The sequence below is a fragment of the Leucopleurus acutus genome (assembly GCF_964270905.1).
Source record: "Leucopleurus acutus genome assembly, chromosome: 9".
In the NCBI taxonomy this organism is placed as follows: domain Eukaryota; kingdom Metazoa; phylum Chordata; class Mammalia; order Artiodactyla; family Delphinidae; genus Leucopleurus; species Leucopleurus acutus.
The window spans coordinates 3,918,721-3,935,803 of record NC_139144.1 but is presented as its reverse complement, the minus strand read 5'-3'; the positions used below and the strand labels follow the sequence as shown (position 1 = coordinate 3,935,803).

At 47.5% G+C, this 17,083-nt stretch overlaps 1 protein-coding gene across 1 annotated transcript in view; it reads right to left on the bottom strand.

Moving 5' to 3' along the window:
• Nucleotides 1–17,083, bottom strand: part of ABCA13 (ATP binding cassette subfamily A member 13) — a gene marked incomplete at both ends in the record, with an annotated part of 307,539 nt that overhangs the window by 184,026 nt on the left and 106,430 nt on the right. Inside the window, 8 exon segments of the mRNA XM_082846245.1 lie at nucleotides 264–365; nucleotides 2,585–2,831; nucleotides 2,888–3,054; nucleotides 3,512–3,653; nucleotides 4,219–4,333; nucleotides 10,906–10,976; nucleotides 10,978–11,216; nucleotides 12,435–12,611. Of these exon segments, the coding sequence (XP_082702371.1) occupies nucleotides 264–365; nucleotides 2,585–2,831; nucleotides 2,888–3,054; nucleotides 3,512–3,653; nucleotides 4,219–4,333; nucleotides 10,906–10,976; nucleotides 10,978–11,216; nucleotides 12,435–12,611 (1,260 nt within the window).

The following is a 17,083-nucleotide window of genomic DNA, read 5'->3' as shown; positions in this document are numbered from 1 at the left end:
ACCAAGTGTGTTTCAGGGGTGTCACAGGGTAGCCCCAGGCACTGGTTGGGCGGCCGACCTGGAGCACAGGAGGCCAGGATTGTCCTTGTTCCTAAAACCAGGGTAACTGGATGGAGGGAGGGGTTTACATCAGCTAAACCAGCACAAGGATCTCCTTCCAAACCTTCCGCTTTGTAACTAATGCTCTCTACTGTATCGCTTGCAACACGATAACAAAATTTCCAAAAACCTGAGTCACATTTTTAAAAACTGCATCCTCTCACCTGCCTCTTGCCCTTCCAGGAATGTAACCAAAAGTACTCCTTGTCTGAAGGCAGTTGTGGAGAGGAGGTACTGCTTGCAGATGGAGGGGGGGAAGAGAAAAACTGCAAGTTAGTGCCCGATTGGGCCATAGGAAGTCCACAGCCCTAAGTTCAAATAACGAAACCCATTCAGGCTCTTAATGATGCCAAACCATCGCTCCAGGCGGCCACTCCACATTTGAGCCCAAGACTGGGCCGCGCGTCAGCCTGTTCCGAAAAGCATAATAACAAGACAGTTTTTAATGTTAAAAGGAATTATCGCTCTTTACTGCAGTGCTTGAAGTGTGGTAAATCCAATGCACTGTACACAGAAATGTATAACACAAAACAGCGGCAAATGGAATAGAGCAATTTCCTATGTATTTTTATTAAGTGAATGCCCTGGAGCACACTGCAGGCAGACTGATGGAGACTGCACACGAGAAGAGGGCGCATTGGAGGAAAATGTGATTTCATTTCCAGCGGGGAGGTCTGGTGTTTTAAAAAAAGGAAGCTCATTGGAAAAGTATCTTACGTTTAAAAATGTAATGTACCAGAGTTAGATCCTTTGTTTGCTAGAAACCATTTCAACATGTAAAAAGGAAATCAGACTTTGTAGACATAAAACCTTAAATCTAAGGATTGAAATAAAAAGCAAAAAACATCTGTTGAAATTCAGGCCGGGTGGTCAGTGGTTCTTTTTCTGTATGTAAGGAATACCTGGTGGGGGCACTGAGTGGTCCCAGTTGTTTTCATTATTCTGAAAACATCCAATCAACACACAAAATTACTGACTACCGGTGTGACATAAACTAACCCAAACTGGATAACATACTGATGAATACCGTGTAAATCTAGGCATACGAGTTGAGCCGTGGAAACCAGGGCGGACTGAAGGGTTTACTGGTGCTGGAGAAGAGGAATTTGGCTTTCATGGAAGCATTTCACCCCGAGGCCCGAAATGAGCAGAGACCTTCACCCCACCCACCGCAGTGAGGCTGACTGGCCCAGGACAGGTGACCTCTGCAGGCCTCAGGGGCCCCCTGGCAACCCTGGGCAGCTTTGTTCTAATAACAGGTATAGTTGTTAGTCCAAGTGAACAACATAGTGATTCGATGTTTTCATAGATTATCTTCCACATAAAGTTACAATAAAATAGTGGCTATATTCCCTGCCCTGCACGTCACATCCTCGGAACATTTATTTCATACCTAGTACTTTGCACCTCTCACTCCCTACCCTATCGTGCCCCTCCCTCCACCACTCCCTCGTACCCACTAGTCTGCTCTCTGTATCTGTGAGTCGGCTTCTGTTTTGCTATATTCGGTCGTCTGCTGGATATTTTAGATTCCGCCTTTAAGTGAAAACATACAGCGACTGTCTCTCTCTGACTTCTCCCACCTGATCCCACGCCAGATTCTCCCTCAGGGACTCCAATCACACTCCCCACAGGGTGCCATGAGGACGTGCCCTGCCCTTGAGCTCACGGATGTTTACGTGATGACAGGGCTGTGACGCAGGCCCTGAGACGTGGCTCCACCATCCCTTCCAATGTACTGTGTGTCCCTGCTGTGTGTCCCAGTGCTGTGTACTGTGTTCCAGTGCTATGTACTGTGTCCCTGCTGTGTGACCCAGTGCTGGCCCTACTGTGTGTCCCAGTGCTGACCCTACTGTGTGCCAGTGTTGGGTACTGTGTCCCTACTGGGCGTCCTAGTGTTGTGTACTGTGTGTCCCTATTGTGTGTCCCAGTGCTGTGTACTGTGTCCCTACTGTGTGTCCTAGTGCTGTGTACTCTGTGTCCCTACTGTGTGTCCCAGTGCTGTGTACTGTGTGACCCTACTGTGTGTTGGCACTGAGCTCACCAGGTAACAGTCACCAAGAATGGATGAGTTTCTGTCTTCTACGTATTTATAGCACAGACTTGGACATATTCTAATGCTTTTGGGGAGGTACATTCTAAATGGATAGGTGACTCTGACACTGCCAACGGAGAGATCTTTCCAGCTAATGTGATGTAATTCATGATGCTTCCAAAAAAAAAGCTTATTTTTTACTTCTAAAATAGCTTTGGAGATCTGTTTCCTTCCATGTGTGAAACAAAGAGAAACTGAAGTCATGCGCTTCCTTTAGGACGCTTCCGATTTCTCCAAGAGTCTTCAGAGGAGAGTCCCTATTCCATGAAAAACACCAGTTTTTCATGGCCCGCCCTTCAGCAAACCCTCCGTGGTGTCAGTGAACCCACCACCGCAAGGCTGCAGCTGAGGGTTCAGTACACACCGGGGAGACGGGGAAGCCCCACACACCTGACAGTGATGCACTGAAACGTGCTGCGGGGTACACGGCAGCCTTGCTCTGCAGTTTCACAAAACAACGCACTGACGAGGGAGGCCCGCAGGCCGGCACGATGTAAGGCAGGAAGCTGGCCGCGTAGGGCAGGCTGCTGCACAGGGCGGCCGAGCTCGCCCGGCCGAAGGATGCGCTCAGGAGGTAGCTCAGTGTGACCACCGACACCCCGGAGTCCAGGAGGAAGAGGACGCCATCCAGGTGCTGCTGGAGGTGAAGACGCCGCTGACCCCGAGGATGAGGGCCAGGGCGGCGCAGCTCACCGTCAGCTTGGCCCCGTGCTCCGGGAGCCGGGCCAGCAAGTGGACGGCGGGGGGCAGGCCCATCATCTTCACGTACTGTCCACACAGGGAGGACTGGTCATCACGGGGTTGAGAGAGGACAGGGCAGGTGCGGCCGGGGGGACAGGCAAGCCGGAGCTCATCCCTCCCTGTGGCCGCCAGTGTGGAAACACGGCCTCGGAGACACCGCGCTGGACGCTTCCTCCAGAGTCAGCCATTGATGCGAATGAACCCCCTGCAGAGCAGGTCGCTGGCCATGGGGAGGGGAAGAAGGGGGACGAGGTGGCCTGAGAACCACCTCACAGCTGTGAGAAGGCAGCTGCAAAGGGGAGAGACCCCAGACCCCAGCCTGACCGGCCGCAGACTCGCTGCCTTTCCTGGTTTATAGAGCTTTTGTCGGTTTTGTTCCCTCTTTTTTTTTGTCATTTGGTTTGTGTTGGTTTTATTTAATAACAACAAAGAGAAAAATGAAGGGGGAAACACTGGGCCTTAAGCTCTTCACTTCAGGGGTGACTGCTCAGGTTCTAGAATGTGTTTTGCAAAGTACTTCAGTTTGAAGTAATAACACTAAAATTAATCCGTCCACTGAAACGACCGCTTGCTCACCTATAACGTGGTGATACACCAGGGTGTAGGGCTGGTTACTTGGCAGTGAGAGCAATTCATATGCACGCCCCACGCTGGCGGCCCCGGGCAGGGAGCTCAGCACCACCAATGCCCAGTCCCAGGCCTTACACCTGGGGCCCAGCTGGATGGGGAAGAAACACAGAAATCCAGGAATGCATTCGTGCTACACAGGTGAACAACACGCAGTACAACAGTGCAACTCTAGTCGAAACTGAATGACTCTGCACTTTTCCTTTGCTTTAATAAATAAGTGGATACCATGTGCCGGCGTGTCTGCCCAGCTGAACGGGAAGGCAGGTCTTTACCAGGCGTTTTTATGAACTTTCATTCTTAAAAGCAGTTTTGATAGTTTCGAGTTTTAACAACACTGGGACAAAAACAGCAAAGCTGTACATAAAGAATTCCAGCCGTAAACAAAGACAGGAATTCCGTCCGTGTGTTTGTCTGGGTCGTGTAAACACTGCTGAGTGAGGGACTCTCAGTGGGCCCGTCCTCAGCCTCCTTTCCTGTCCTGGATGGACTAGACGTGTCACCTGTGCAGCTCTGCCAGGGCCCTGGGCTTCTGTGCAGAGCGAGTCTCCTGGGACGGCGGGACCCAACCGAGCGCACGCGGCGTCCCGTCTGTGACGAGGCAGCCGTCAACCCCCAACCCCCCAACGCCCCTTCCCGTCTCCCAGGCTGTTCACCTCCTCCAGCTGGATCTCCCGCTCGTAAAGCAGCCTGCGGACCACGCTGGCCACGGACACCATCCACGTGAGCATCGCTATCAGCGGGAAGAAGGAGCCGACGCTGTTCAAGAACCTGTGGGGACAGTGCGGTCAGCATCCACCGCCGCCCCAAGATGCTCGCGGTGAGTCCTGCTCCCACGCTTCGTCCCGCTGTCCTTACGGCCCCAGGGCTCGCTCAGGACCAAGACCTGTCTGACCCTGTGCCTGGGGCAGAACCGCTGTCGGGCGTCCTGATTTATAGGTGTGCAAACTCACAGAGCACGAGGAAACTTTACAGACACAGAGGACCTCCTCTATGTCTGTAAAGGAGAGAGTCATGAGGGGCCTGGTATCGCATGAGCCTGACTCTGGGGTCCTTGGAGCAACCACCCCGGACCCAGAGAATCTGGACGCTCTGCACATACCTGTCTGAGTGAGGCCATTTAGTACAAATTAAAGAGAATAAGCAACTACAGAAGAGAAGTTACAGTACATGGTGTGTAACTCAGGCCTTTCCTAATCTGCTCCTGGAAACGAGTCCAAATCAACAAGAGAAGGAAAAACTGCCACTGCAATTCTGATACGTGTTTGGGAAGAGATGGCCAAGCATTTGAAAAAGCTGCTAAAAATAATCAGGCTCATATAGGAGTCACACACAAAAGCAGAGACGAGAGGCGTCAGCAGCAAAACCCCACCCTCTGGAGGTCTAGAATGTGCCATAAAAACTATACTTAAGGAAGTAGCCACAGAAGTGACTCTCTCTGTTCCCGAAGGACTATCTCTATGTTCCCGAATGTGTCACCCCCAAATTCGTGTGTTGCAACCCTAACCCCCCAAAGGGATGGTATCTGGAGGTGGGGCCTTGGGGGATGATTAGGTTGTGATGAGGTGATGAGGACGGGGTCCCAGGATGTTGCTGGCGTCCTCAGAAGCAGAAGAAGACAGACCAGAGAGCTGTCACTCTCTCCACCCTCTGAGGACACAGCAGGAAGTCTTCACACCTGAGAAAGGGCCCTCGTTATAAACCAAACCTACTAGCCCCTGGACCTCTGGAACAGTGAGAAATAAACGTCTGTTGTTTAAAAAAAACACTACACTTCCTAAAGGCCAGGGGCACTCTGGGGGCACAGTACAGAGAACAGCAGGTGTTAAGTGGGTGTCCACTGCCTGTTAAACTGGGTGGTGTCAGGAGCCACTCCCACCTGGAGAGGGTCTCCAGGGAGACAGAGGAGGAGGGTTATATGCAGAGTATGTGTATGTGCAGGAAGCACTCAGTCTTCGTGGCCGTGGGAGAGAGTCTTTGAGCTCTGGGGGTATTCATGCCCCTGGTCCTCACCACTAGCTGGAGCCCCTTGCAAACAACTGGCCAGGAAGACCCAAGTCATTCAAGATGAGTAACAATGGCAACAGAAATCTAGCACGACAGCCACGTGAGAAATAAAAGTAGGTTGAGAGTCTCAGAATTATTAACAAATGAAGAACACATGCCAAAAAGATGGTGACGTGAAACAGGTGAAAATAGCCAACATCTCTGCCACCAGTTTAAAACTATTTACTAAGGCAATCCCCTATAAAAACACCATACCACAGGAGTGTTACGGTTCAGTGATGAGATGCTGAGGTGGCAGGAAGACACGGAATGTGAGCTGGAAGAGGCTGGGGAGAAACAGAAGGTGGAAGATAGCCGCCAGATGGATAGAGACAGGATGAGGGGCACAACAACGGCAAACGACGCTGCACACACCCAGTGAGAGCCATAAAACACACGTGAGAACGCAGCTGAAGGGACAGAAAGAAAGGAGCTTAATAGAATTAAGGGGATTTTGTTGATAAGAAACACAGGGGGGAAGTCATGCAACTGGATTCCCTTAAGAAGAAAAACCAAATACTGGAAGAGAATAAATTTGTAATGCTAGAACACACCAAGAGTTTCCATTAAAAAAAAAAAAAAAGCTTAAGTCTTACACATTGAAAGAACTCATCCTGTGCCTTGGAAAACTGTCCTAGAATGGTCAACAATTAAGTGTATGCTAGTAAATTATTGAATTTTTAAGTTATTAGCAATTTGTCAAAATTACCAAGTCAGATAAAAGAGTGAAAATATCAAGGTGGCCTCAGATTTCTTTATACTAACACTGAAAGCCAAAGATAATGGAGCTATTCCTACAAGATACTCAAGGAAAGACTGAGCCCAGGATTTCATGTCCAGCCAAGCTGTCTTTCAAATATAAATGCTGCAAAGAATTTTAAGTATGTAAGAACTCGGGTTAAATTGTCTCGTGAGATCTTCTTAAGGAAATTACTAGAAGACAAACCAGCCCACAGAGGGGTGACTGGTAAATCACAGTGAAAGAATAATGGTAAGAAGTGGATTTACTGCCAGTAACAATAAGACTAAAACAAAAATGAAAAATAAGGTGACAAGACATATTGGAAATATTTTGTTCCCTGAAATGTAAAAATGATACAACAAACAAAAATTGGAAGGTTGGGGAAATTCTTCAAAGAGGAAGAATGAGTTGGTAAATGCCAAAATCAAAGGCTATTTAACGCTGACAAATGCAGAATATAAGTATAGGCATCTTTAGCGTACAAAGGAGGACACTGAGATAGTAATGTTAACTAAAATTGCATGATAAAAAAGATGTGATGGAAGAAGAGAAATTACACTGTTTTTTTGTTGGTCATGGTAAAAAAAAAAAAGAAAGAAAGGGTTGATATTATTTGTACAAAGTTATAACTATAAGGGAACCACTAGAACAACAGCAGAACATTCCTAAATAATGGTGTAAGTATAGAAAAATATATTACATAACTAAGACCACATATACCTGAAATTCCATTTCATACTGTTAAACAGCTAACCTCCCCTGTGTATGAAGCTATGTGATGCACACAAGAGACACGCCTAAAACAAGACACTTCAGAAAAGTTTAAAATGCAAGGATGGGCAAAGGCATGGCAAGCAAACTGTGAATCCAGAGAAAGAGAAGAAAGGGGGAAAAAGCACAGGTCATTAATTTAATTTTATACAAGGTAGAATTACGTCCACAAAGCATTAAGGAAGACCCAGAACACAATTACTCATGGCTCTGAACGAAGTGACTCAGCCCCAAGATTCGAAAGGCCAACACCAGAGGAAAAAGCAAGGGGATGTCCCAGTAACAGGAGACTACAGGTTATCTACCTTAGCTCAGCACAGATGAAGTGGACACAAATAAGGACAGGGAATTCCTAAACAACAAAGTTAATGTGGATAAATTCTGTACTATAAAAATAGGAAATCCGAAATTTCTTTTCAAGGGCCCCATAAATCATTCACAAAAGTTGATTATATAATAGTTGACAGAGAAAAATGCCATAAATTCAAAAAGTGGAAATGATAAACACAGTATTTTCTGATGACAATGTACAAATTAGGATTTATTAGCAGTATTTGGCAATTTAGGGTATGATGGCAATTTTTGGATTTTGTCAATCTGATTTTTAAAATGCTATCGCAGACTAGTTTTAGTTTGAATTTTTCTTACTATAAGTAAGCTGAGTAACTTCACATGCTTAAAATTCCTGAGAATTTCCACTTGGGAATTAAAAGAAACTTAAACAGCTCTTGGGTCAAGAAGACAGCAGAAACCCATATTGCAAGTGTCTAGAAAACAATGAACTTTTAGTCGTATATCAGATCCATGGGACATAGTTGAAATAATGATTGAAGAGAAAAGTCATCACCTTAGGTCACTACACACATTAAAGGAAAAATACACTAAAAATAATGTATCAAACATGGGTCTCAGGTATCAGAGAAACAGCATAACACAGTGAAGGTATATAAAAGTAAGGAAGTAATAAAAATAAAGACAGAACAAGTAAGTTAGAAAAGACAAAAAAAGATAATTGATAAATAAAGTCCATGTGTGGTCCTTTGAAAAAAGTATCAACGGAACAAGAAAATAATGAAACTGTGTGCACCAAGTGAATTTTTAAAATGCAGAAGGAGGAAGCATGTTGAAGGCAAACTAACCACAGAAGGAGGGGATGAGGGAGAGGGAGAGGAACACGAGTGCTCTGCTCGACCTCAAATCCTCCCCCGGACCTTAGGGAAGAGACTGGTGTCTGACGTGGATGCGTGTGCCCCTCCACCAACTTCCCAACTGGGCGGCGAGAGGTCCTGTGACTCTCATCCCTGGGGAATCCCACAGGGGAGGGTGACTGCGGTTCTCCAGGCTCATACGGTCCTGGTAACCCCTGGTCTGCAAGCTCCCAGAAGGCAAGGACGACACCTTTTTCACCACCAAGTATGACAGTCACATGCATACATGACACTTAGCAAATGCTCCATAAATGGTTTCAAATGAAAAAACAGCACAAAAACTTTCTCTCTCAGCAAGATGTCATGAGTTCAAGGTCGCCAAACAAACAAACAAACAACAACTGATGCTTTAGAAGAGGGCATGAAGTACGCCTTTTTTCTCTACTTTCTCAACTTTTGATAACCATTTGTTTATAAAACTAACAGTGAAAGGAGAAACATATTAAATCCAGGACGTCTAAGTGACCTCAGAGATAGGACTGTCTGTCACCTCCCTATTATCAGGTCAGCATGGATCAGACAGATATGCTCCAGATTCTTCCGTGTACTTATCCCTACTCTGGAACCCAAACAAAAGCCCGTCAATAAACTTGGAAATTAGGAAATCCAACGTTCTCATTTGTTTAAACCTTTTTAAAAGGTTACTCTGAGCTTCATAAACATTTCGTTGTCTCCACGTCTTTTTCTGAAGGTGGCAAATCCCTGACTTGCATTTTAATAACTCTTATTAACAGTGTTCCTCAGTGGCTTGTCTCTATTAGCAACATCAGACAGAAAAGGATGAGCCTGTTGGATCAAAATCCCATATACAGGGACAGCCACGTGGAGAAATCAGCTTTTTTTTTTAACATCTTTATTGGAGTATAATTGCTTTACAATGGTGTGGTAGTTTCTGCTCTATAACAAAGTGAATCAGTCATACATATACATATGTTCCCATATCCCCTCCCTCTTGCGTCTCCCTCCCTCCCACCCTCCCTATCCCACCCCTCTAGGTGGTCACAAAGCACCGAGCTGATCTCCCTGTGCTATGCGGCTGCTTCCCACTAGCTATCTATTTTACGTTTGGTAGTGTATATATGTCCATGCCACTCTCTCACTTTGTCGCAGCTTACCCTTCCCCCTCCCCATGTACTCAAGTCCATTCTCTACATCTGTATCTTTATTCCTGTCCTGCCCCTAGGTTTCTCAGATCCATTTTACCCAGCAATCCCACTACTGGGCATATACCCTGAGAAAACCATAATTCAAACAGAGTCATGTAGCACAATGTTCACTGCAGCTCTATTTACAATAGCCAGTACATGGAAGCAACCTAAGTGTCCACTGACAGATGAATGGATAAAGAAGATGTGGCACATATATATAATGGAATATTACTCAGCCATAAAAAGAAACAAAATTGAGTTATTTGTAGTGAGGTGGATGGACCTAGAGTCTGTCATACAGAGTGAATTAAGTCAGAAAGAGAAAGACAAATACCATATGCTAACATGTACATATGGAATCTAAAAAAAAAAAAAGTCTCAGCTTTTGTTTTTGTCTCTTGAGATGCATGACTCCGGTGCCAGTGCACGGTGGTGGCCAACCCCCAGCCCCTCCCCACGTCACCCCGGCTCTGCCTCCTGCCCTTCTCCCTCCATCCACCCCCCACCCCCAGGACCCTGATCCCGGGCCCAGGACAATGCGGGCAGGGGGTACTGCTGAGAAGGACCGAAGCTTTCCCCCCACCCCGAACCTTGGGCCAGCGGGCTGATGCAGGTCCTTCCTGGCACGGGAAGGGGTGAATCAGGGACCCTCAGGCTCACGTCTGGGCTGTGTCCTCCCACCAGCCTGTGCCGGAGTCACACACAGAAGAGTGCGGCTCCCCAGCCAAGGGCAGGGTCTGCTGTCATCCTCCTCTTGCCCAGTCCTGTTTGCTGACCCGTTTGGGAAAGTCAGGGAGGAGGGGGCTCGTGAATGCACCCCTCTCTGAACACAGCACCACCCGGAACATTGCCCGGGTCTCAGCTCCGAAGCATCTTACACGGAAGGACGTCCCAAGGGTGAGCGCTGCCCCAAGTCCCTTCGACTGAGCTTCCCCTCACTCTCACCCTGAGAGTGTCGGAGCTGCAGTCACCTGCTGAATCACCCACTTCAACTCGTGAGTGTTCTCGGATGACGCGACCTACTAGGTCACCCGCCCCAGGCCTCTGGGAATCCCTCCATCCCTGCATGGGGGTGGCACAGGCCCAAACTGTAAGGATTTGGGCTGAAGAGGAAATAAGCTTCCTCTGATTCCCTGATTCAGATGGGAGGAATCCCCCGTGAATATTATTCGTCAAATTTATTCTCAAGGGTGTCTGAAGCTACAGATGCCTGGTGTCAAATCTAACTGACCACATTATCTCCACAATTGTTCTTCTATCTGGATGGCTCAGCCTTAGGAAATTAAAAAGGAGAATGGATTGTCTCCAAATGCTCTTTGGTGGAATGGCTATACAAAAGCTCCAGGATTTTTCTCCACCTCGTTTCCAAATGCAGGGCCTCTCCCACTGTCAGAGGCCCTCAGGAGCTCGGTCCCACCGGGTACTCACAGGTGGCTGGTGTGACACGGGTATGGGATGGCCTGCACCTGCACGGCCGGGTTCAGGGCCTCCTGCCCCATCTGTCTGCACTGAGATGATAGATCTTTCGATCATGTCTTGCAACGGGACAAAGATGTAGTTATACTTGAACCCATCGGCTGGGAGGCTCTGAGGGTGGAACTTCCAGAAAGGGTTTTTCACCAGATCCGTCCTCAAGCTGTACAAAATGCTGGCCCGGATGCTGTACGTAACCTGGGGTGGCAGCTGGAGAGATTCTGAGCTGAGGTTCTTACCTGCTGAGGAACTGTTAAAAATGATACCTAAGGTCAGAAAAGGACAAACAAGGGGTCAGCACAACCTAGGAGCGGCTCACAGCACATCAGCATGGGTCTGACCGGACGCCCCAGGACACTCAGCTCAGCGCCCCCACTGAGAAAGGGCCGCACCCCAGGGAGGGGAGGATGATTTTCTGTGTGACACAAGTCCTCGGTGGTGAGGTAGCACTAAGGCCTCCCAATTCCCAACTCCCTCCTAAAATTAAAAATACTCTTTTTTATTTTAACAAAACCACATGGTGGTGTCATTAATACAAAGAAATTACTTGTTTTGCATTTTTGCAGGACTTGAAAAATTACATGAGGCTGCACAAATAATAGGATTTCCTTGTCTGTGATTACAGATGTCCCTAAGAACTGATGTCTTTGGATTCTGTGTTCTGACACAGGAATTCTTCGCATTTCATGTACAAAGCTGCTTGTGGGCTGAATTCTGCCCTCCCAAAATTCCTAAGTTGAAGTCCTCACCCCTAGCACTTCACCATGTGACCTTATTGGGAGATTGAGTCTTTACAGAGGTGACCAACTGAAAATGAGGTCACGGGATGTGCTCTAATCCAGCATGACTGGTGTACTTAGAAGACGGGGAAGTGCCGACACAGACATGCACAGAGGGAAGATGAGGGAGCAGACAGCCGTCCATACGTCGAGGACAGAGGCCTCGGGGAGAGCCAGGCCTGCCCACACCTGGACTCCAGAATTATGAGAAAAGAAATTTACGCTGTTTAAGCCACCTAGGCTGCAATTCTTTGTCACAGCAGCCTTAGCAAACTAATACAAAGCCAGATAAAAACAATTCACTGTTTATTCAAAAGGAATATGAGAATACATCATATTTATGTTGAATAAGGGAACAACTGATCAATAGACTTGAACTGGCCACTGTCTCTTCTCCCTGACCCTAGGACATCCAGATATACCTGATAAAAATAAAAGGGATGGAAGAAATCAGAGTACAGCTTTAATCAAGAAAAATATAACCTATCACGTGAGATTTAACCATAAACTGGTAAACATGGATGCAGGGAATAGCACTGGGCCTCAGATGATGTATGAGGCCCATCTTTTCACCAACTCAAGGGGACCAGTTCTGCTTTGTTCGTTTTACCCAGAAAGCACTGTTTTCTGTCGGTGATAAGACATGTTTGGGGAGAAATATGCAAATATTGCCTTTATGAGCATGTGTGTTCACTGAATACTTACTGGCCAAGAAGCTGTTCTTCCGCATGAGGGCCTGTGAGGTCGCCTCCAGGCAGGTGGCGGATGTCAGGCCCTGGAAGAGGGTCAGTAGGACACAGAAGGTCAGGTTGGCCAGGATGCGGCCCAGGGAGTGGAGGCATCCAGCGCCCATGCGGTTCAGCATCTGGCCCAGCTTCCCTCCTGAGGACATGGAAATGAGGACATGGCAACTTTTCTCTGGGCACAGTGCATATCCTTCCCAAGGCAGGGACTTTGCAAATAAATTCCTTCATGAGAAAATTTATTCAGAAGAGTCAAATTCCGTTCCACGCAAAATTTGCTACTTATTTGCTGAGTGCAAACTCCACCTTTCCTATATGGTCCCTGTAATGCTGATACTTACATGTAAATGGAAAGAAAACAGTTAAATCATAGAGGGTGAGGTTGCAGACCACAGCTAAGTCAACAGCAGGAGCCAGAAAGAATGAGCAACAGAGGGAAGGACATGTGAGAGACACGGCTGGAGTAACCCAGCTCCAAGCAGAGAGGGTGGCCCTGTCCCCCTAAGTACCTGCCCACTGGGCAGCAGTGGCAGCAAAGGGGACAAGATCCAGCTTTGCCCCCATAGCAGTTCTCCTGTGATTCCATGTTTACCCTGGAAAGTTATCTTATCCGTCAAAGTTTGTTTCTTCATCTGCAGTGTGAAGAAAGCAGAATCCCCTGCGGGATTGTCCTAAGGATTAAGCCAAGTACCTCGTGTGTGTAAGTGCTTACTGAGGGCATCCTGTTGTCATGGTTACAGCTGCTGAAGAGGAGAGCTAGGCGCCAGCCAGTTATCCTAATTTAATTCCTCCCGATGAAACTAAGCTCAACAACTAGAAAATAGGAGACCAAAAATTGTGTTCCACGCTCTGAGGGGCTCTGAGTGTTTGGGATTTTTGTTTTCTTGTTTTTGATAGAGAATTGGAAAGTGTTCAATTTTACAGGATGGGGCAAACCGGGAGCATTTCTATATTGCTGATCATTTGTCGTTTGAATGTGTGTTCTACAGGCTCACCCAGTAAGTTTGCTGACGACTTCACTGTGTTAATTCCAGAGGCTTCATGGAATAAGGAGTGACCTGGCCTCCACAGTGTGGCTTTAATTGTGTTCCAGGGACAGAACCAAAGCTGCTTAAAAAAGGTTTTGCATAGTTGAATGGTTCATATAATTGAATGACTATATCCATGTGTGTGTATGTGTGTGTGCGCGTGCATGTGTGCGTACATGTGTAATGTCAGGAATTAGAAAAGCAGCTCCACACAAAAATTCCATGGGCTTTAGCACCCCTTGCAGAGGTCCTTGCCCGAGAAGAAGGCAGCAGCAGCTGTTTGGTAAGAGCTCTTGCTCAGTGGAGTGAATGTAACACAAGTAGTTGCTCAAGTCTCCACCACATGTCCTCTGACTCTGGACTCCTCAGTGCCCTCCCCGACCCGACGGGGGCCCTGGGGTGGGGGGCACCTCCACAGGAAAGGATGGAAAACAGGACAGGGACACAAAGGCCCATCATGAGAGGACTAGACCATGCCGCTTCTTTCTCCTGTGTCCCCATCAAACGTAAGAGGTAGTTAAAGACGGGCCGAGAGGAAACACACAGGTCTGTGGAGCAGAAGGTGTGGGAAGGCCCCAGCTGGCAAGGGTAGCAAGAGTCGGAGGCTCACACGTGCACGGGGTAAAAGACTCTGCAAGGATTTCAGCCGAGCTCTGGCCACGAGAAGCTGTGCATTGTCCCCATTTGACATCTACAGCTGACGACCTGAGACACGCTGGCGCTAGCCATGGCCAGCTAGGGGGTTTGAGATCCCCTGTTTCTAGCCCTAAACATGATGTCCAACAATTGCCTCCATCCTATTGCTTTCGTCTCTTCTAAATGAGGGATGGCTTCCTGACATTTGGGGCCAGAGCTATATGTTAGGGGAGGCTGTCCTGTACATCACAGGGTGCTTAGGAACATTCCTGGTTGGGAGCATCTCACCAGCTGTGACAACAAGAAATGGCTCCAGACCTTGCCAAATGCCCCAGGGGACAAACTCCCCCTCAGCTGAGAACCACTGATGGAAACAGAGTCCTGGTAAGCTCCCTGCACATGAAAAACATCCTATCAGGCTTCAGTGCCTCATTCTTAACCTCAACAGACAGTTAAGGAAACTCTCCAACATGAAAGACAGAACTCAAAATAAATGAATAGAGCTAGACCTTCAAGATGACAGAGGAATAAGATGTGGAGATCACCTTCCTCCCCAGAAATATATCAAAACTACATCTACATGTGGAACAACTCCTACAGAACACCTACTGGATGCTGGCAGAAGACCTCAGACCTCCCAAAAGGCAAGAAACTCCCCACATACCTGGGTAGGGCAAAAGAAAAAAGGAAAAACAGAGACAAAAGAAAAAGGATGGGACCTGCACCAGTGGGAGAGAGCTGTGAAGGAGGAAAGGTTTCCACACACTAGGAAGGCCCTTCACGGCAGAGACTGCGGGTGGCGGGGGCGGAGCTTCAGAGCCACGGAGGAGAACGCAGCAACAGGGGTGCAGAGGGCAAAGCGGGGAGATGCCCGCACAGAGGATCGGTGCCGACCAGCACTCACAAGCCCGAGAGGCTTGTCTGCTCACCTGCCAGGATGGGCGGGCCTGGGAGCTGAGGCTCGGGCTTCGGAGGTCAGATCCCAGGGACAGGACTGGGGTTGGCTGTGTGAACACAGCCTGAATGGGGCCAGTGCACCACAGCTAGCCAGGAGGGATTCTGGGGAAAAGTCTGGAACTGACTAAGAGGCAACAGACCATTGTTTTGGGGTACACGAGGAGAGGGGATGCGGAGCACCGCCTAAACAAGCTCCAGAGACGGACGCGAGCTGCAGCTATCAGCGCAGACACCACAGACGGGCATGAGACGCTAAGGCTGCTGCTGCAGCCACCAAGAAGCCTGTGCAGCCCGCCACTGCCAGGGCCCCATGATCCAGGGACAACTTCCCCGGGAGAACACACGGCACACCTCAGGCTGGTGCAACGTCATGCCGGCCTCTGCTGCTGCAGGTTCGCCCCGCATCCGTACCCCTCCCTCCACCTGGCCTGAGTGAGCCAGAGCTCCTGAAGCAACTGCTCCTTTAACCCCGTCCTGTCTGAGTGAAGAACAGAGGCCCTCAGGTGACCTACATGCAGAGGTGGGACCAAATCCAAAGCTGAACCACAGGAGCTTTGCAAACAAAGAAGAGGGAAGTTTCTCCCAGCAGCCTCAGGAGCAGTGGATTAAATCCCCACAATCAACTTGATGTACCCTGCATCTGTGGAATAGCTGAATAGACAATGAATCATCCCAAAATTGAGGCGGTGGACTTTGGGAGCAACTGTAGACTTGGGATTTGCTGTCTGCGACTGACTGGTTTCTGGCCTCATGTTTACCTTAGTTTAATATTTAGAGCTTATTATCATTGGTGGATTTGTTTACTGATTTGGTTATTCTCTTCCATTTTTTCTTATATATAGATACATATTTTTTTCCTTTTTCTCTTTTTGTGAGTGTGTATGTGTATGCTTCTTTGTGTAATTTTGTCTGCATAGCTTTGCTTTTACCATTTGTCCTAGGGTTCTCTTTGTTTTCTTTTGTTTTTTTTTTTTTGTTTTTTTATAGTATAGTTTTTAGTGCTTGTTATCATTGGTGGATTTGTTTTTTGGTTTGGTTGCTCTCTTCTTTCTTTCTTTCTATTTTTTTCTCTCTTTTCTTCTGAGCCATGTGGCTGACAGGATCTTGGTGTTCCGGCTGGGTGTCAGGCCTAAGCCTCTGAGATGGGAGAGCCGAGTTCAGATCATTGGTCCACCAGAGACCTCCCGGCTCCACGTAATATCAAATGGCAAAAGTTCTCCCAGAGATTTCCATCTCAATGCTAAGACGCAGCTCCACTCAACGACCAGCAAGCTACAGTGCTGGACGCTCTATGCCAAACAACTAGCATGACAGAAAAACAACCCCACCCATTAGCAGAGAGGATGCCTAAAATCATAATAAGGTCATGGACACCCCAAAACACACCACCCGATGTGGTCCTCCCACCAGAAAGACAAGATCCAGCCTCATCCATCAGAACACAGGCACTAGTCCCCTCCACCAGGAAGCCTACACAACCCTCTGAACCAACCTTAGCCACTGGGGACAGACACCAAAAACAACGGGAACTATGAACCTGCAGCCTGCAAAAAGGAGACCCCAAACACAGTAAGATAAGCAAAATGAAAAGACCAGAGAAATACACAGCAGATGAAGGAGCAAGATAAAAACCCACCAGACCAAACAGTGAAGAGGAAATAGGCAGTCTACCTGAAAATGAATTCAGAATAATGATAGTAAAGATATCTAAAATCTTGGAAACAGAATGGAGAAAATAACAAGAAACGTTTAACAAGGTCCTAGAAGAACTAAACAGCGAACAAACAAGGATGAACAACACAATAAATGAAATCAAAAATTCTCTAAAAGGAATCAATAGCAGAATAACTGAGGCAGAAGAACGGATAAGTGACCTGGAAGATAAAATAGTGGAAATAACTACCGCAGAGCAGAATAAAGAAAAAAGAATGAAAATAATTGAGGACAGTCTCAGAGACCTCTGGGACAACATTAAATTCACCAACTTTCG